This window comes from Amphibalanus amphitrite, unplaced genomic scaffold (assembly GCF_019059575.1).
Source record: "Amphibalanus amphitrite isolate SeventyFive unplaced genomic scaffold, NRLGWU_Aamphi_draft 001430F_arrow, whole genome shotgun sequence".
Lineage (NCBI taxonomy): Eukaryota > Metazoa > Arthropoda > Thecostraca > Balanomorpha > Balanidae > Amphibalanus > Amphibalanus amphitrite.
Window position 1 is genome coordinate 39572 of NW_024882923.1, and position 20561 is coordinate 60132.

At 50.2% G+C, this 20561-nt stretch overlaps 1 protein-coding gene across 1 annotated transcript in view; it reads right to left on the minus strand.

The window, feature by feature from the left end:
• LOC122373008 (protein sidekick-like) overlaps window positions 1-20561 on the minus strand; it is a gene marked incomplete at its 3' end in the record, with an annotated part of 129687 nt that overhangs the window by 39434 nt on the left and 69692 nt on the right. Inside the window, 24 exon segments of the mRNA XM_043350719.1 lie at window positions 2944-3124; window positions 4252-4402; window positions 4813-4961; window positions 6411-6542; window positions 7793-7901; window positions 8704-8825; window positions 9160-9292; window positions 9636-9845; window positions 10174-10370; window positions 10779-10976; window positions 11402-11533; window positions 11892-12018; window positions 12259-12437; window positions 12826-13023; window positions 13384-13579; window positions 13984-14207; window positions 14616-14777; window positions 15037-15156; window positions 17168-17295; window positions 17607-17760; window positions 18092-18300; window positions 18779-18949; window positions 19322-19538; window positions 19804-19980. Of these exon segments, the coding sequence (XP_043206654.1) occupies window positions 2944-3124; window positions 4252-4402; window positions 4813-4961; window positions 6411-6542; window positions 7793-7901; window positions 8704-8825; window positions 9160-9292; window positions 9636-9845; window positions 10174-10370; window positions 10779-10976; window positions 11402-11533; window positions 11892-12018; window positions 12259-12437; window positions 12826-13023; window positions 13384-13579; window positions 13984-14207; window positions 14616-14777; window positions 15037-15156; window positions 17168-17295; window positions 17607-17760; window positions 18092-18300; window positions 18779-18949; window positions 19322-19538; window positions 19804-19980 (3976 nt within the window).

Here is a 20561-nt window from a genome sequence, read left to right on the forward strand (position 1 = left end):
GTGGAACATTACTTGTTCAAAGTGCTATTTATCGTCTAGCGTTAGGAGAAAAAAAAGACACTACAAACAAGTAGCTGTGCTCATTATTCTCGCACACTGAGCTTATGTCATATAAATCATGCTCTTATCGATATCATTCCGCAAAAAAAAACTGCCAACATTTCAAATCAGACGGGACACAAACAGAACCATTCCACTAATCCAATGAACCAAACAACAACTTTGTCATTGTAGTAAGCCACTACCAACCAGGGATGCGGAGCCGGAGCCGGAGTCGGCGCCGGAGCCGCCGGAGCCGGCATATTTTGCCCGGAGCCGGAGCCGGAGCCGGAGCCGTGAAACAATATAGCCCGGAGCCGGAGCCGGAGCCGGAGCCGCCAAAAAAGGGGGCGACTCCGACTCCTTTTTATTTTTTGAAGAGGAAAAAAATTATTGACCTAGTTCGGTTTGACAGTACAAGGCAGTAAAACATATGGTACTTACGTCATGGGCCATCAAGTGAATGAAAAAAGCCGAATATCCCCAGTATCCCACAGTACGCAATCAACTTCCTGTCTGCTCCTCCCCCCCCCCCCCCACGTCTACTGCATCCCCAGAACATGAGGACCGGTCATCAGGTGACGGCCATTGTTTTCAAGCCAGTGCAGTGGACTGCGACTCCCAGCACCGTCTCTTCCCACCCCACCCCCACCCCCCAATGCAGCCGAGACGGGTGTCAGCTTACGATGGTTTAGTGAACTCCGATTCGCGGCGACTGCGTTTCCGATGCCATCGCTTCCTAGTCCTTTGTTCTGCCAGTTCTCTCCGAGCAGGGTTGTGCTCGACTAAAAAAAAATTGCCGACTCGACTCATCATTCAACTTCAGAAAGCCCTAGCTGACTCAACTCTGACTCAAACAAGGAGCTGATTTTTCACTTGACTCGACTCATGACTCAAGCGGCTCAATGAAAATATGCGTTGACTCAAACTTGACTCAAATTTTTTGTTGAGTCAAGTGTGTTGACTCAAAATTGACTCAGATAAAAAAGTTGTTGAGCGAGGGGGGGTGAAAAAAATCCGGCAGCAGGGCCAGGCCTAAGTTGTTAAGCGGGGGGGGGGGGGGGAGAATGAAAAGCTTATATATTGTTTCTAGAAAGATGAGTCAGCTGACTCATGTTCCTAAATGTTTTTGACTCAACTCAATGTCAAAAGTTATTTTACTGACTCAACTCTGACTCAACTCAACACCTTAATATTATTGTCCGACTCAACTCTGACTCAACTCAACAGCTCAACATTTTATCTGACTCGACTCAAACCTGACTCATCTGAGTCAGAGTTGAGTCAAATCTCTGACTCGACTCATGAGTCAAGCAAGCACAACCCTGTCTCTGAGGTGCGTTTGCGCGGGGACGCGGCGAGCCGGTCATGGCAAAGAGTAGCGCGTATAACCAATCCATTTTTTCTTCCACCCGTATTTAATTAACCCGCGCCCTGCTGGGGGGGTGTTTGAACACCCCCCCCCTTGTGGTTTTTCGCGAATATCTCAAAAACGGCGGCGCGGAGCGCCGCCGTTTTTGGTACACCTTATCATGCATCAATTCTACACATGTTGTGAAAATTTCAGACCAAGGTCACTCAAGGTCAGGTCACCAGGTCACTTGAAGTGACCTCACCTCATAAAAAGTTTCAATGTCTGTCATAGCTACACCGAGTGACCGATCGCTTTGAAACTTTCAGCGATTGATAAGAGCAATAGCATGTACAAAATGTATATCTCAGAATTTTGATATCGATGACCTAAGGTCAGGTCAATTTTGCGACCTCCCCATTATAAGTCAATGGGAGAAAATTGAAATGCGTCTCTTTTGGACGAAAGACATTATAAACACTCCCAAACACTGAATTACAAGTGGTTTAGACACACTGAACATGAAAATGGTGTCCGTGACCCCTGTTTGTGCCCTGAGGTCATCTTAGGTCACGAATGGTATCTAACAGTTTTTCGCAAATAACTTTTGATAGAGGCATGCTAGAGCGATGAAAACACCTTAGATGTGTTCAGCTCGACGATACGGATCGACTGATATGCAACATGACCCTTTCCGGTCAGGTCATGACCTTGACCTGAGGTCAAATTTTCAAGTTGACCTTTCAAGGTCAAGTTATAGTTCATTCGATGCGTCTTGACGAGAGGAACACGATGCCGGTGAAAGTAAGCTTGTACAAGGCTTGGGTCAAAAGTTATTGCAGAAAAACTGTTTCCGAAAAAATCGGCTATTTTTGCAGTTTTTGCCCCCTGCAGGCAAAACCGTTGACGTTAGGTCAAATCTGAGAGAATTACTCAGAAAGGGCGTTAATAGGGCTATCGAATGCGCTTTTCCGCGGCGCTGTAGCTCTATTGGTTCCCGAGTTATGCGTTGGCTTCTTGGAAATTGTTGACATTCGACCTGGAAATCGGCGAAATTTTGCCTTCAATGACCTCTGGTGACCTGACCTTTGACCTGACCAAAAAATTGACCGAAGTGATTTCGTCATTATTTTTGACGCTCTTTCGAACGCCGCCTTCCGCGTATCGCTACGTGGCCCAGGAGCCGAGTTAGAAGGGGGGGGTGTTCAAACACCCCCCCCCCCCCCAGCAGGGCGTGGAAATCCAGGACCCCCAGCCGGGCGCGGGTTAATTGCATAAGGGATGTACTGAGGCGGAGCCGGAGCCGCCGGAGCCGGACCATTTTACTCGGAGCCGGAGCCGGAGCCGGAGCCGCCATAACATTTCACCCGGAGCCGGAGCCGGAGACGGAGCCGATTTTTTTCTCCGGAGCCGGAGCCGGAGCCGTCTGAAATTTCCACGGCTCCGCATCCCTGCTACCAACACCTGAAAAACACAAAGACCAGTCTCCCAACACCCACACCACCCTGCCTAAGAACTCACGCTCCTCTGTGAGTTTGCGTTCCCATACTCACGTATACGTCCTGCTCTCGGGCGGTAATTCATGTGTGATGTTGATATCGGTAGAGTCAGCTGGATGGTAGGTGACTTTATAGCCCAGCAGGAGTCCGTTTGGCTCGGCCGGCTCGTCCCAGATCACGCGAGCGAATGTGTAGCTCACGTCCGGAAAACTAACGTTGGACGGAGCGCCGGGCACTGCGGGGAAAGCGGGAGCGTCAGGGGTGTTCAGAGTCGACACGGGTATTTGACGAGGCCGACAAGTAGACTGACAATTTAATTTTTAACTCAAGAATTTCCTTTCGTATACCCTCGGGTGGATGTTGTGGGGTGGGGTAGCTGATTGCAGCATTAAATACGAGACAAAGATGGAATATGTGGATACAAGTGAAACAGAAAGAGAGAAAGAGAGGGCGAGAGAGAAATAGAGAAATGAATAAAAAAGAATAAAAAGGAGAAATCAGGAGAGCGAGAAAATTTCGTTCAAGCCCCTCCCGGTCGGACAGGGCGGATACGAGGGGACAGAAGAGCAGCAGAGCAGCACAGACAGAGTAAGTGAGCGGTCCACAGGTGCCCCCGCCGGCCGTCCCGGATCCCTGCAAACCATCATCTAGGCTCTAATAGCGTTACAGGCAGTAATGAAGCCCCCGGCATCAATCGGCGCCTTCAAGCCGCCGCCGGCAGCGGGGCTGATCATTTCCGTCCGAAGAAAAGTCCCGCGGGAGGTTGGTTCAAACAGAGTTAGCTGTTGGTGCGCACCTGATCCTACCTAGACAGGTCTCCCGGGGGTATACACAACATCCGACTACACGGCACGTCTAGACTCTCTCTCTATCTCTCTCTCTCTCTCCCGCTCCCACTCGTGATCTCTCTCTCTCTCTTTTCGTTGCCTTATACATCCCCCTAAATCGCATCTCTATCTCTCCTCCGCTTCAGAGGTGGAGATCTCGGGGGGTGGGGGGGGGGGGGGGGGGTGGGGGGGGGGGGGGGGGTCGGGGGGTCAGGACCCCCCCCCCCCCCTGAAAACGAATTACTGCTATGTAAGTCAATGGTACTGCATCCAGCCCGCCTCCATCTGCCCGGCCTGGACCCCCCCCCCCCCTGACATTTTGACAGATCTCCACCCCTGCTCCGCTTTCTCTTCTCCAAATCACTGTTCCTTCCTCCCTCTAATAATCTCCTTTGTCTTCCCTTGCAGCTCTTCCCTCTTTTACCTCGCTCTTCTCCTTTCCTCTCCCTATTTCTCTCCTCTATTCTCTCCCACCCTAGCACCCCTCGACCCTCGTCACTCTCCTCCCTCCCTCCTTCCCTCTATCCCCTCTCACCATCATCATGCGTCTGTACGGTAGCCGGTGGCAGGCTGAGCGCTCCATCTCCCTCGCGGGTCCTGCCCAGCACCTGAACGCTGTAGCGTGTGAATTTCCGCAGCTGGGTCAGCGTCGTCTGACGCGTCTGGTTACCGTCAATGTCCTTGTACTGTAGGGGGAGAGGGGGGGGGGGGTGGTCAGGTCAGGTCAGGTCGGGCACAGACATGATTCAGTGGCGCCGCAATCAGATCACATTTGCTTACACTGGTACAGCCTTTACCAAATAATCGCGTTTTCCTGACGTATTTACACTGAAAATCGTCACACAGAATCTCCATAAATAAAGAATTTCATATAGCTCCATGACACACTGCCTCTGCCAGAAACCCTAAGAATACTGTCCATAGGTGGCACCTCACAGTACTTTCCCTCCACAAAAACCCTACTAAACTATTGCCGATCTGCCAAAATACCCACCACATACCGGACCCCTAAGATGCCTTTTCCCTCTCTCTCTCCAGAACACCTCGCTCTCACTCCATCCAACCCTCCTCCGCACTTTCCCAGACGTCCACTCACCATGAAGTCGTTCCCCTTGTAGCCGTAGTAGACCCCGTAGCCGAGGATGATGCCGTTCCTCTGTAGCGGTAAAATCTCACCCCACGACACCACCACTGTAGTGGAGGAGGTAGCGTTCGCCTGCACGTTCTCAGGCCCGGCGCCGGGAGCTGCGGGGAAGAGAGAAGTAAATAAACGCAAATAGATAAAAGAAAAAGCCTAAGTTGGTTGCATAGTTATAGAAGACAATAATTGAACACCAGCTATTACTTTATTTAATGGGAGCTTTCGAAAGCTATGCAGCTTTCTTCGTCAGCCTTGGTACAAAACACCATCGACCATTAGTAACAGCGTTTTTATCAGTGTTTTGTACCAAGGCTGACGAAGAAAGCTGCATAGCTTTCGAAAGCTCCCATTAAATAAAGCAATATCTGGTGTTCAATTATTGTCTTCTATAACTATGCAACCGTCCCAGCTAAATAACAATATTTACAATTACACTAAGTTGGTTGGCTGTTACTTATGGTCGATGGCATCTTTGCTACAGTATTGATCACCAGCTTTTATCTATTTCCTCAATATTTCATAACTTTCCTTTTAACTGTATTCAAACCTTTAAGCAATAGGTACTGCTCTAGGTACTGCTCGGTTTCCAATGGATCACCAAATGTGCTAGCTCTAACTATATGCAAAATATATCAACGAAATGCGTGTAAACCCTGCTGCGTTATTCGTGACTAATGACGATTTTGCCGGTCAAGTAACCAAGCCTCAGCCGTAATAACCATACTAATCCGGCTTTATCCAGTTCCCACCAGACAAAAACTCAATATACACGCATCAGCCTCTGTTATGGCTCGAGAAATACAAATGGTTTGCGATAGCTTGAAAAGCTGGCAATCTGACTAGCGAGCAGCGAAAAAAAAATCGAAGGAAAAAAGTGGTCGCAAGTAATGAAGCATTCTGTCCATCCCTTAATCGGCCATAGCAACCAAGATTGAACGATATGGCTCCTTGCCTGAAACTTAAGTTCTTCATTCTTAGCTAGAAGGATGGGAAGCTTTCAACTTTTAATTAATGCTGATCAGATCCAACTAGAAATTGCAAGCAGTAAATAAATAAGCATGTTATTAAGCAAATAAGAATTGGCACTTCCCACATTTCCTAAGCAAGTTCGGAAGTTTAGGAAACTCATCATCTCCGCTTTCGACCACTGTTTCAATTTACGAGCGCTCGAACGCCCAATGTGTCATATAGTTATGGAAGGCACGTAACAAGTCACAGCATGGTAACGCCACATAGACGACTATGTATCACCAGCACGACTATAAAGACAGCACAAAACAAAGCACTGATGGGGGCAGTCGTATGACAAAGTTTCAACAATGACGAGCATAACCGTATCGAATGTAAGGTTCACGTTTATATAATAAAAAGTTTCCCTTACGAGTCATTAGTGGTCACAGATAAAACCACTTGGCAACGCTTAAACGCCTTCGTACATACCTTTACTTACACAACAAATTGTCCCGAAAACCTCCTTCCCTCTCAAGTCAAACTCCCTCCCCCAGCCGCTCCACCCACTCCCATCCTCTCCCCAGCTCCTCCCGCTCTCTCACCGGCTTCGCGCGTCCGCTCGACGACGGCCTGGCTGGAGGCGCTGCTCCCGACGTCGTTGTAGCTCTGCATCAGTACCTCGTACCGCATGTATTCCTCCAGCTGGTCCAATACGAACGAGTTGGCGTTGTGGTCTGAAAGTGAGTGAGTGAGTGAGTGAGTGAGGGAAATAAACTGAGGGAAAACGGGTGTCGGTGAGGGTAGTTCTGAGGGAAGATGACGAAACTAAAGGACGAAAAGAGGAAAGCGGAAGATACAAATTGGAAAGAAGAAAAGGAGAAAGGCAAGAAATGCTATCAAATTCAATAACGATGTAGCTCCATTCATACAAATGCAACAGCGTCATTTTCGGTTTAGTCCTGACGGCATCATTGAACGCTATAGCCGCATTCCCACAGCGCATAGGTAGAGCAGACTCTACCGTGGCCGGTTCTTATAGCCTTGTATCGCGGGGTGACCGCGCCGGGTCCCGGTCCCGACAGATCAATACGTCCGCTCTAATAACCGCCACCCGTGTTCCATTGTAGAGCTGCCGAAATGAGACACAACAGTCGACTGAACATTTATCAGAGCCGCACCGGACCACTGCGTTTATCAGCAGCTTTTCGAGGACTGGCAGCGCGAGATATCTGCACAGGGTGCTCCTCAGGGAAAGGTCTCCAGTCAAGAGGAGGTTTATGAGAAGATTACTGAGTAATAAACAGAGGATCTTCTCCTCAATTAGAGCGGAATCTCGCTCAAAGTCGCCATCAATCGTTTTCTGTGAGAGACAGACAGAAACGTCATCTGCAATAGAGGGAGTCACCTTGGAGCATCGCCCAAGGGGAAAACTTCGCAGAAGTGATATCTTTAGCGCCTTGATCCTGAGCTGAGACCTTGACCGAGTGCGGGGGCGGGGAAACAATAATCTACATGTCAGGAAGTCAGGAGAGCTAAACGCACGCCCACGGACATATCAGGGTTAAGAGCCGCCGCCGAGCCGAGTAAGTACATAAGTACAGCTACAAATAAGCAAGTAAGCAAGTGAGTCAGTAAGAGCATCGGCAAATCAAATAGTCAGTGAAAACCGAAATTCTGTCTCTGCCAGCATGCTTGTCCCATCGCTCAAAAACCAAACCAAACTGACGCCAAACTGCACTAACTTTTAATCTAAATCTGCGACACCAACTCATCTGGGCCACGACCTAAGAATTCCACTGTATAGATAATTCGGAAACCCGTCAAACTGTCGAACAAATCTGCATGCACTTTGCATTTTTGATTCGAACCCTGTGACAGTCTATAACTCCCGTTGCTGAGTCTCTCCCGCTCTCTCTGCACATACTCCCTCTCTCTCTCTCTCTCTCTCTCTCTCTCTCTCTCTCTCTCTCTCTCTCTCTCTCACCTTCGATCGAGATGGTATCCAGCTGAGCCCGCCCAGCTCCTTCACTCAACATTCTGAAGGAGATGTTGTACCCTCGCGCTACGCCGTACCATTCGACCTGCTGCAGCGGCTGTAGACAGAAAAAGAGGGGGGGTCAGTGGGGACGAGGGGTGCTGGGAGAGCCGGGAAAGATGGGGATAAGTTTTCCAACCCCATTTATTCGAGACTACGGTCCCCCACTGGAAGTTCATCACCGCACATGCATGGATCTACATGCCTACTGTTTGTTTGTTTGTTGGGGGTTAGGGGCGCGCCGACTGCATGCCTACTGCAGTGCGTTCCAGTCGGACCGTTTGCGCCCGCCCGACCCAACACACACCCCAGTGCGACTATCACCACGGAATAGCGACCCCTGATTACCGGGTTGGGGACACCAAGATGGGGACAACTTAACCTCCAGGCGCAGAAAGTTGGTAGTGTCACCGACTCATCTTCAAAGAGATAGCAATTGGCAACAGTCTAGCCCAGTGGCAAGATGATATTAAGAAGTCGGCTCGAAACTAAGTAATAGGTTTTAGCCAAATTACATTACATGCGCTTAGAACTCGAACTTCTTTCCTTGGAAGTCGACCCGATATATGTCTTCAAAGGAACATGAAATCAAAGCACTGCCACTCACCCAGTCGGGATCATAAACATCAACGCATCCAGTATCTATATTGTCCTCCGTATAAATAGCAAAAATAATATTTAGTGAAAATATCAAATTATTGACCTTTACACCACTAACAATGTGCAGCCAATTTTCTTCCTTTCACTCCCTCTCTCCATCCCTTTCTATTCTTCCACACATCTTCCCCCTCCCTTCCTCCTCTCTCCCCACCTATTCCTCCCACCCTGACCCTCCTATCCCTCTCTCCAGTATAACTCACAATCCATCCGACGCGCAGACTGGTAGCTGACAGAGCCCTCACAGTCACATTGTACGGCGCGTGAGCCGGGGGCGCCTGAATCGTCTGGAACTCCTGTGTCGGCTCTGAAGGCACGCTCGCTCCTGTGCGGGGAGAGAATGGGGCATTGTTAGGGAGTGGGTAAGGTATAAGGGGTGGGGACGCGGTTGGTCCAAAGCTGCGGTGGGAAGGGATGAGTTGTCAGGAAAAGTCAGGGGATAGGAACACACATTCAGCGTCCATCAATTCCGCTCTCTGAAACTCTTTATATACCCTCAATCTGACGTATCCCTTCAACGTTTTTTGAACTCCCTAAAACTATGTTCCATCTTTCCAACCCCCCAAATATCTCAAATATAGACTTCCAACACCATGCCTTTCACCAAACCTTCTCATGGCTTCCTCTGTCACCCTCCCTGATTATTGTTCAGTACGTACCGACCACATTATAGGCGACAATTCGGAGCCGATACTTCATGAAGGGCACCAGCTGGTCGACGGTGAGGGTGGTGGCCGCCGGGTCCACCGCAGTGAACACCTCCTCCCAGGTCTGGTTCCGGGCCGTGTGCGCCTGTGCAGAGGTCATATGGGGGTCATACAGAGGCCATATGAAGGTTGAGGGCCATAAGAGTGTAATATTGACTTACAAATGTCACAAAATAATAATAAAAAACGTAGTTTCACACAGCTGGTCATCAGGACGCATCGCATTCAAAACGAATTTCACCACTAACGAACGAAACCACAAGTAATGCAGATAAAATGCTCGCATAAGTCACATTCATCCGTCTGAGGCTTCCTCTGTTTTCATTCATTTGTGCCTTCCCTCATCTCTTCTTCCCATCATGCATCCTTCCCACCCCTTTCTCTTCTCATCCACCCCTCCCCCCTCCCCCATCTCTCACTCAGCGTACCTGCACTGCCCACTTCGTGATGCTCGAGTTCCCATCAAATCCAGGCGTGAACTGGAGCACCACGCTGAACGCCTGGATGTTGGACACCCCCAGCTTGGTAGGAGGTGACGGCAGCACCGGTTCCACGCCTGAGCGGAGGGTGGCACGACGCGCGGGACCGGCCCCCACCTCCGTCCAGGCCACCAGCTCCAGGCTGTAGGTGGTCGTCGGCTGGCGGAATAGGGGATAAAGTTAAATAACGGTGAGGTACTCCAAATGAGTATATAAAACATGTCGCAAGGCGTTGTTGTCCGTATCATAATTGAGTGGTCATACTTTAAGCGAAGCCCACACATCGTTGCTGTTGCAAAAAGAGAAAAACACGCGAAAGCAATCAGCCTAAAACTGCGCAAGCCCAAAGCACACCCTTCGCCTTTTGCTAGTGCAAATGACGGTATATCTATAATTAGCGTGACCTCTCACGTATAACGTAAGTCACGAAGTGCCCTTACCCTAACTAGCGCTTCCCTCTTCTTTCATTACCCCTCCGAATTCTCACCTGCAGATCGTTGACCTCCAGCCTGTTAATCTCCGCGGACACATTCCTCTGATCTGTCTCCTCGGGCCGCCCCTCGACCGTCCAGCTCAGAGTGTATCCGGTCAGTATACCGTTCCGCTCCTCAGGCGGGGTCCACAGGACGGTGACGGAGCGGTCGGTGACTGACTCGAACTGCATACTGGCCACCGGGCCCGGTACTGAGGGGACGGACAAACGGTAAATGTAAGATTAGACTATGGTAAGATTATAAGATGCAGTTTACAATCGCATAAGCTGGAGGTCATAGCGTTATATATCGGGTGCGGATTTCATAATTTAGTCCAGCCAAGTCATTCTCCATGTCTGAGCATGTCCTATCAAACATGCCTGAGAGTAAAATGGACAAAAGAGACAAGAAGTAACCAAGCAAAGTTACTTTGAAACTACCTCACATGTTCACTTACTTAAACGGTGGCACCTCGTATCTTGCCAATAGATGAAGCCAAAAGTGTCAAGAAAAGATCCACCCTAGCATCCTCCGAATCGCCAGAGTATCATAACATGTCCTCTCCTGTCCCTCTCTCATCCACGACCCTGTGCTCCTGTCTCCCATCCCTCCCTCTCACCATCTTGCAGTGTAGTAACCGCCACGGGCCCACTCCTCGCTCCATCCCCGGGTGAGGTAAAACACAGCACGGTCACATTGTAGGCCGTGTAGCGGCTGAGACCCTCCAGCAGCGCCGACTGACGAGCCAGGGGGTCCAGAGGAGATGGCGCCACTGTGGCGGTCACCTCCGGACCGGTGTCGGTGGTTGACGGGTCCTCTGTGGAGGAGAACAGAAGACGGTTAGAAGTGGCGTGAAGTAATTATGTCAATAGAAGTCAAGATAAATTGGAAGAGGCCAGGCTGGGCTGAGTCAGAAAACAGATGAAGTTAGCGTCGAATCCTTTGGGGTCAGCAGAGTCATAATGGGGATAGCGAACTGAGTCGTCACGGTAAGAAAATATGAAGATATACTTTCACAATATCCTAATTTCAACGATAACTACTTTCGCGTTGGTCAAACAAAGACTGTAACAGAAGAGCAGTAATCAACCAGACCCTACCCTAACACATTTACTGAGACGGAACCACTAGCCAGTAGACCCTAGCCCCACGCTCTACACTACAAATCACTATCTCGCAAACCCTCCTCGCTTCCTCCCTCCCTCCCCCACCCGCCTACCACTCTCCCCCGCCCGCTCTCACCGGTCCAGGCCTGCAGCTTGTACCCCTGGTTGATGCCGTTGATGAGCTGAGGGTCGGGCGGTATCCAGCTCACACGCACTGACGTCGACGACACGGGCTCCGCCTCCACCGCTGTTGGCGCCGCCTCGGGCACTGTGGGGGAGAGGATACGTAAGAACTACGCGGGAAGTGCGGAGCTTGGACTCAAGACGTGACTTGACAAAAGAGTAGCTGTGTCCCTGTGGACAGAGATTACGAAAAAAATGCGCTGACGGACAGTGATGTCATGCAAATAGCGAACATTGTCTTATCGTGGATTTTTCTCTCACTAATCCTCGCTCTCATTCACGTCTCACATTCAATGCTTGTGTGTACGTGTCTCTCTGCTCTGCCTGTCTGTCTGTGTCTGAATGCGTTAGCCTATCTTTCTTTATACCACTTCCCCTATCCGTTCGTCTATTTTTATGCAGTCTTTCTCTCCCTCCCTCCCTCTCTCCCCCTCGTTTCTCACCTCCTTCTCTCGTTTTAACCGTGATGGACTCGCTGAAGACCCCGGTGCCCTTGTTGTTGTACGCCGCCACCTGGATGTCATAGTCCTTCCACGTGATCAGGTCTCCGATCAGGTAATTGCGCTGCGCCTGAGGGTAGGTGACAATGGCGAGAGTCAGCTCTCGTGAACTTCGGAAACAACCATAGAGTATTATTATTTCTATTGATTGATTAAGCATTAAACACAACTTAACTTCCAACTCATCTCCTAAACTGTAAACTTCTGCCCTTGCATCCTCACAGTCACCGTGTCCTTCCTTCTCATAGCATTTCATTCAACAGCGTTGCTAAATGAATTGCCCCACCACCCTGTCGTTCCCAGTTCGTACCTCGTTACTAATATTTCGGCTGCTCCAGGGCGCGTTGGTGTACCCATGCAGCCTGTATCGTAGGATGTAGCCGAGCAGCTGTCCGTTCCTGTGTTCATCCCGAGGCGTCTGCCACTGGGTCATGATTTCCGAGCTGCTTCGAGCTGAGCCAACAAGGCCCTGCGGCGGGCCCGATGGGGCTGTGGGAACGCGGGTCAGGTCAGGTCGGGTCAGCTCTGGTCAGGATCAGATCAGTTCGTCAGTTACACTTGTGATCAGCCAACTACTATAATAAAATATGCAGTATTAATCGACGATGCACAATCAATAACTATTTACACACAGTTAACATAAACACCTCCATTCAACTGAGACCAGTTAGAAGTGCGGCACCGATTCAGCCAGCCTCTCTTAACCCATCTAATGCCCACGACATTTCCCCATCCATCCCATCCCTCCCCCCCCCCCGCCCCCGCCTCCCTTCATTCTCACATCATTTTTTCATTTATTACCTCATCCGTTCATTCTTATGCACTCATTTATTTCATTCATCCTTTCACGTGCCCTGCCCCTCCTCCTGTCACCTACCTTCCTGGGGCAGCAGCACTATGTTACTGGGCCGGCTACTGCCTCCCTCGCCCACCGCGTTCACGGCCGATACTCTGAACTGGTAGGCCGCCGAGGCCGTCAGACCGGTCAGGGTTACTTCTCGGACCTCGGCAGACACGTTGGCCAGCTCTGTGGCCCAGGTGTCGCCCAGTTCGGGCGCCGAGCCGGTTACCATACCTGCATGGAAGGAAGATGGGGCGTTACCAGAGGGTTTCCTACCATAACTCGGGACTTCATACCAGAAAGTTGCAGAAAGGCTAGAGTGTCACTATAAAAGGAATCATGGGAGATCATGGAAAGTTATTACGCCTGAAAGTCAATATAAGAAACAGCGGTATCTAATGATGTATGGGTATGGATAGTCAACTGATGACCAAGCGGAGGGCGCGCTATCCAATCATAAAAACAGGTTGTCATTGCTGGGCATGGGCATATAAGTAACTTGGCAGGTCGCCACACATATCTATGCTATAACAAACATGTCACTGTATCTCATACGAGCTTATCGCCTAACCCAGTCCACACGCCGCTACTTACTACTGATAGGCACTCGTCGACTCTGGATGATGAACTTGCTGATGGCCGAGTTGCCGTCAAAGCCGGACGTCCAGCTGACTTTGACCGATTTCTGTAGTGAGGGCACCTTCTGGGCCCGGACGTTGGTAGGCGCGTAAGGTAGTTCGACCACAACCAGTTCGGCAGAGCGGGAGGCGTTACCGCCCGACGACACCACCTAGAGGGAAGAGAACATAGAAGGGAAGAATCAGTAGTGCATTCTAACGGGAGGGAATCTAAGACTCGACTCTGGCTACTTGTTAACTCCTACACATCAAATGTAGGGCATTGAGGGCAGTTTCCGTAAAGCAGGTATTTTTTAATGCAACAACTGCTGCATTAAACTCAACTGCTTCTTAACCAGACTATGTCTACCCTACTTCTTACAAGTATTCCCATCTTCTCTCTTTTGGTTCTTCCCTGTCTTCACCCAACTTGTCTAACACCCCCTTCCCCCCCCCCCCCACACACACACACCACACCGACTATCTTCTCTCCACTCTACAAACTTGCCTGTCTCTTTGTCTCTCCATCTAAATTCTACATCTCTCCTCCCTCCCTTCTCCCCCTTCCCTTTCTCACCTCACACGTATACCGCCCCACATCAGCTGCGCGCGCCTCGCGAATCTCCAGTCCTCCATCCTCCAGAAGGCGAATCCGAGAAGACGCCCGCAGTGGCCGGGCGTTGTGGTACCACGTGACCTGGACGTCTACTCCAGGGGAGACCGACGTGCCGCACTGGAGACTGGCCACGTGACCGAGAATTACCCGGGAGTCGACCGGTGGCTGGATGATCTGAGTCCGAACTGAAAACGGGGAGGTCAAAGGGTCAGAATATGGGTCGACGAAATTAGAGCTTATTCCAAAACGACTGATATTTCAGCTTTCGTACAATTGAAATATAGATGCTCGTGAATTTCTCGCATTCCTAGGCTTCGGAATACATTCCAAAAATAATGGTCAGACACAGAGACATAGCTGCAGTCCAACGAACATATTCCTTCATTGGCTGAGCAGTACACGAATGTGTTCAATAAACATTTAGCTACATAGCGCACCGATTTTGTCTTACGACTTGTTCTACCCCTTCTATATTTGATGGACTTAAGATGTAAAGGCCTCATCAGTCATCTCTCACCCATTATATCTTCAACAAGCGTTTGTTGTTGCTATGTCCTCAAGCGTCCCATCTAACCCACCCCCGCAGAACTCACCCATAATGCTCAGCACAGCCGATGCGGACACCTGCCCGACTTCATTAGCTCTCTGGCACGTATAGAGTCCACTGTTCTCTGGCCGTACACCGGTCACCAGCAGGTCGCCTGTCTCCAGGACCTGTAGACGGCCACTGCCCACGGTGTCCTCCAGCAGTTTACCTGGGGGGTGCGGGGTCAGAGGGGTCATATGGAGTAAAAGGGTCAGTGAGTTGAGAAAGTCACAGGGGTTACAAGGGGTTCTCAAGGGTCAGGGAACACAAAAAGGAAGCAGATCAGAAAGAAATGAGACCGGTGAGTGGCATTGCAACGCTTGCCATACAAGAGAAAGTGGAAAGTCACCAGATTACAAAGAGGATTTCAACATGCAGCACACACTATTGAATAGCCACTGCGCATCGGGCGGCGGGGCAGCACTCACCATTGAATAACCACTGCGTGTCGGGCGGCGGGGCCCCCTCGGCCCGACAGGAGAGCGTGGCGTCCTGTCCGTCCAGTACGGTGACGTTCTCTGGAGGCTGCAGCATCACAGGAGCAGAGGCTGGAGAGGCGGGACGGCAGGGTCAGGTTAGTAGGGGTCAGGTGAGCGGCGGTGAGGTCAGTGGGGTGAGGTCAGCAAGGGCCAGGTCAGCGGGAGTGAGGTCCAGAGGGGTCAGGTCAATACAAAGTCAAAAGCTTGTCATCAGATCAAACCACGCAGATTGTATAAAGCAAATGCAGCCACTCGCCATTTTGATTTTTTCACCAATCACACCAAAAAACCAGAGCACCTTAAAAAACACACACATGACACAAACTTATAGGCATATAATTTATCTCCAATCGTCCTCCGTTGCTCAAAACCATCATCAGTTACTTCCAGGGGGAGGCACTCGCCTTGGCCGTATATGGGCCAGAATGTCTAACGATTTCCGCCATGTTGTGTATACCAAAGTCTTGAAAAGTTGATCACTGCAATCAAACTGCAAGCATGAAGCAGCAGCACTTTTGAGTAGTGTACCTCTCACTAAACTGCACCTCTGCTACCGTATGTACATGCAATTTATATTTCTGGTATACACAACATGGCGGAAATCGATAGACAAAAACAAGTCACCAATGCTCCTTCCAGTATATATTAGAGTTCAGTGGTTACTTCCCAACACATCACGGCACAAGACAAAACAATAAGGTGCTGTGCGAATCCAGTGAACAAACAAACACCTCCACACGTGAGTATGTAGCCTGGTGCGTACGCGGGAGATGACAGGGTGCATTACAAATAAAACGTGCTGGTGTCAGTTTGAGGCAAATGCAGGTGCAAAAGGTAAAGCACGCTGTGGTGACCGACACAACAAGCAAGCAGTCTCGTAATACGAGCAGTTTGTAGACGCCTGACAACTTATTCACCCACCACCAATCACCTGCAACATCGGTAAGCAGCTACAGCATAATTGCCAGGGTGCAAGTGAAAACAGTAACAAAAAATAAAAATAAAACAAAAATAAATAAAAAAGGAGATGAAGGGAAGCAAAAAAAAAAAAAAAAAACGTAAGAGGTAAAATAGCGTGGCAGAAGATAACAATTTCCAGCAGCTTACTGGCGTCGGCCTGTCTGGCCGTGAGCCGGGGCGGCGCCCGGCGGTGAGGTACCGTCACCATTCGCGACAGAAGCTTGGCAAACACCAAAGCTGCGGCGTGACGTCATCCAGAGGGTTAGTGGGGGTACCATGAGCTGTGGGGCTTCACCGTTAGTAAGGGAAGGGAGCTTCCAGCGTTAATGGGGAAGGCCATCTTCAAACATTAGCGGCGATAAGCCGCACACAGTGAAGACACCCAACACATCAAAAGTAGTTAGCCGTAGTCGAAGTCGAAGAGGTCAGATAGAGACCGGCAAAGCACACGTTTGGGAGACAATGCGATAGGAATTACCAAAGCGAACCCAGCCAGTAAGCACATAGAGAATAAGCGTTAAGCCTGAAGCAACACAGACACATGATGAGAATTGCCATGGGAAACAGCATTGCTGGGAAGGAGACCCGGTCAGGAAACATAATACCGGGTATGTGTCTGCAACATGTGTCGTAACTCATAAGGTCTACGGTTTCTGGTATTCAGTTTTGGGCGACAAGTGGGTGTCACAGTAATCCTATATCCCGCGTTACCGTAACGGCGCACAACTGTGTAACGTGACGCTGCCCGCGGGCGTGACACGTGACGGTGACGTCATGGCATGCACACGTGTCGACATACGATGCGTTACAATGGGGAGGGGAGGCGTAGTGGAGGGGGAAGGGATCGTATATGACTGAGCTCCACCCTCTTCCCGGGCTTGCAAGACCCATATTTTAGCTGAAACCAGCCCGAGCCAAACCTGATTGCTAGGAAGACATGGAACAACTTTTAACTCGACATTTTCTTCTGGGTCATGCGGGAACAACATTTAGCTCCTCCCTGCCCTTCAGTGTGTGTGAGACAATATATACAACACTAAAGGCCTTCAACAACACCTTTGTACGCACTTTTCACTCTGAACCGCGTGTAAACCATGTGTTCATGCGGCTTAGTACGTACATTTCACCCTCAGCCACGTGTAGGCCGTGTGCTCCCCCGCGGGGTTGGTGGCCGTACACTGGTACATTCCCGTGTCAGATATCTTCAGATTGCGGATCACCAGGCTACCGTTGGCCGTGAGCGTGTATCTGCGGAAAAGACAAGGGCAGATAGTTAGATGACAAATAATCGCTGTTGATTTAGAAACTTCGGAACTCCTGTATCGTGCAGTTTAATTGTGCACATTCATGCATCAAATTGTACCGGAAGTAATGGCAAGAATGAAGAAATGAAAAGCTACAGATATGCCACGTCTTTTACGTACATTCACATATGTACACACATGACACATGTGCAGGATCTTATTGTAGAATGTAAAAGGAAAAGTGTCATTTAGACATAACATAATAAGAGTACCACGCCCAGTCTCGAACCTGCACTTTCCGCGTACTGCACCCACCTGCCCTCGGTGTTGAGTGATCCCACATCAACTGTGTCCTTATACCAGGTGAGCTGGGGCTCAGGCCGACCGCGGCTGGCACAGGTCAGGGTCACCGTTCGACCCAGGTCACCCAGAGTCTCCGGTGGTAACCGCGCGTCGATGTGAGGCGGCTCTGAAAGGAAGAGAGTGGAGTGAGAACGAGTGAGGGAGGGTTGATCTATTCTGTATTAAAGCAGATAAATGGAGATCAACGATGAACAAGCTATTAGACACTGAGTTTTGTACTGCAATACGCTCTCCATAATTTCCTGTTTCTTTCAGTTCCTTCAGTAGTTTCTTTCTTTCTTTCTCCTACATGTCTTCCAAACGGACTTTCGTACTACATTTTACGTCACGTTAAGTTACTTTTGGTTACATTGAGCTATCCATTCATAATAGTCATCGATCCAAAGCACTAACAAACCAGCCTCCAACAGGATTCGAACCTCCGACCTCCTACTCACCTAACACTGTCACGCTGGCCTCCGCAGTAGCCTCAGGGAAGTTCGCCGACCGGAGCCTGGCCTGACACGAGTAGATCCCGGTATGGTCCTCTCCCACGGCCAGAAGGGACAGTGTTCGGTTCCACAGGTCATCAAACGAGTAGGCCACACCGGCCTGGCCAATAGGCGTGCCGTCCTTGTACCACGTGGTCTCCAGGCTGTACAGGGGCCTGCCGGAGTCGAGAGTGATGTCAGGTCACGTGGTAAGTCAATGAGAGGTGTCAAACATATGGATTTTAAACATAAAGCACACGTCAAAGAAGGGTTCGACACTGAAACAATTATAATGCTACCACTGGCTGTTACTTCATTGGACACTGCTTTTCGAATTTATTTATTTCAACCAGTGATTGAGCCTTAGCTCACTTTTAATGTCTTCTTCTTTCCTACTCCCTATTAGTTCTACTTCTCTGCTTCTCCTTTCTTTCCTTACTCTACGATTCTCATTCGCTCAAGCCCACCTCTCCTTCTCTCCTCCCTCCATCCCTCTGCTTCCTTAAAACCCTACTCAGTCACTCCTTCCTCCTCTGCCTAAGTCCGTCCTCCGACTCCCTTTCCCTCCCCTCCCCCTCCCTCCCTCCCTCCCTCCCTCCCTCCCTGCCCTGCCTTTCCTTCCTCTTTCCTCCCTCCCCTCTCCCCTTCTCTCACCTGGCGTTGGCCACACAGCTCAGTTTGGCGATCTCCCCCTGCAGTGGTCGCTGGTCGGCCGGTGGTACCACAATCTGAGGCGGTACGTCGTCCTCACCGCCTGCCACCACACGCAGCGCCACAGGGCCGCTGGTCTCCTCCGTACCGGCCTGCGTGTTGGTGGCGCGCGCTCTGTGGGGGTGAAGAGGTGGAAAATATTGAATAGAATAGTACATCTATAATAGTGTGGAAGCTGAGAGGGCCAGGAAATCAAAATCAAACAGCTGCAATAGCAAAATGTCAAGGTGGTACTTACAAACAACTGCGAGGAAAGAATGTCGAGGTGGTTCTCATAAAACAATGCGAGGAAACAACCATATGAAAAGGGATATTCCTTTATTAAAATATGGTTCAGCGATAAAGATGGAAAATCGGCTTTGAATCACCTGATCACCAAATCCGACACACCATGCTCAGTTCTCAATCGCATCTAGAGCCGGGGTTTTAGGGGGCGCTTCAGCTCATGTAGGCTATCGAGTCCCCCTCCCGAGCTCAAACTCTCACCTGTATTCCTGTTCATCCTCCGGCTCAACACTCAGAATCACCAGCTGTTCGCGAGACGTCACCGCATATTTGATACCGTACAGCGTCGGCTGCCTGGCGGTGAGCCACCGAACTGAAGGTTTCGGTCGGCTGTCGATAGGTGGCAGGTCGAGCACGGCAGCGTGCCCGCTCTGCACGGCGATTGTGCGAGGCTCTGTATCGTTGAACTGAGACATGTCTGAAAAACGGGTGGTTAGAGGGTTAGCCGGCGGATGGAAGTCGAGAAAAGATGTCTGCCTTAGCGTTGATGATGACTATGACGCCTGACGGGTTACTTAGGTAAGGGCTGAAGCCTGAATGCGTTAAAGAATGACTTTTTACCGAGATGGCAATCATTCGTAGCTTTCGCTAAGGAATTCCGCGCTCCGTCCCGAAATCAGAGCTGGTCCAAAGAACTACAACACAAACTGCCATCCCTCCCTCTGCCTCCCTGGGCTACTTACATGCAACCTCGACGTGCGCCTTCTCGGAAAAGATGGCGCCAACACTGTTCCTTGCAATACACTGGTACTCTCCGGCGTCTGCCCGCCTCATGTCGGGGATTCTGTAGAAGTTCTCCGCCGTGAAGTCGCCGAGGAACTGTCCGTCTTTCAGCCAGCGATATTCGGGCTGTGGAGCACCTGGAACCCGCGCACAAAACACCGTCAGGGGGCTGGTAAGAGAACCAGCGTGGTACGAGCATGATATGAGAGTAATACCACCGTGGTACAAGCCTGGTAGGAGTACCCGCGTGGTACCAAAACGGTACCAGCGTGATAGCAGCGGGGTAAAACGGCGTCGGGTTCCAGGGTAGCATTGCTACCAATTTCTTGCTTTTTTAATAAGCAGTGTCAAAAGTTGTATCAAGTTTTAATAGAAAGCATAGCATCAAAGAAAAGAGCGATAGTGATCACGATGTTACCATGTGAAAGGGTTGAAATGGTAACCTTGCAGCCATTGTGATGGACGCGCATGTCGTGCGTTAGTGGACACCGGGTGCACGGACACATTGCCGTTCCACGGGTACTGCGGTAGCTGGAAGTCGCCGCCGGTGAATATGAGGACGGTGACCGGCGGGAGGTGCAGGGCTGTGGCCAATGTGGTGTCTGAATGTCACGGCCAGCGAATGGGGCTCGCGGCTCTGGTTGTGCCCGACCGTCCCCTCGGTGTAGATGTTGTTCTCAGAATGTCGGGAATCACGGCCCTGGGCGGTTTGTGTGTG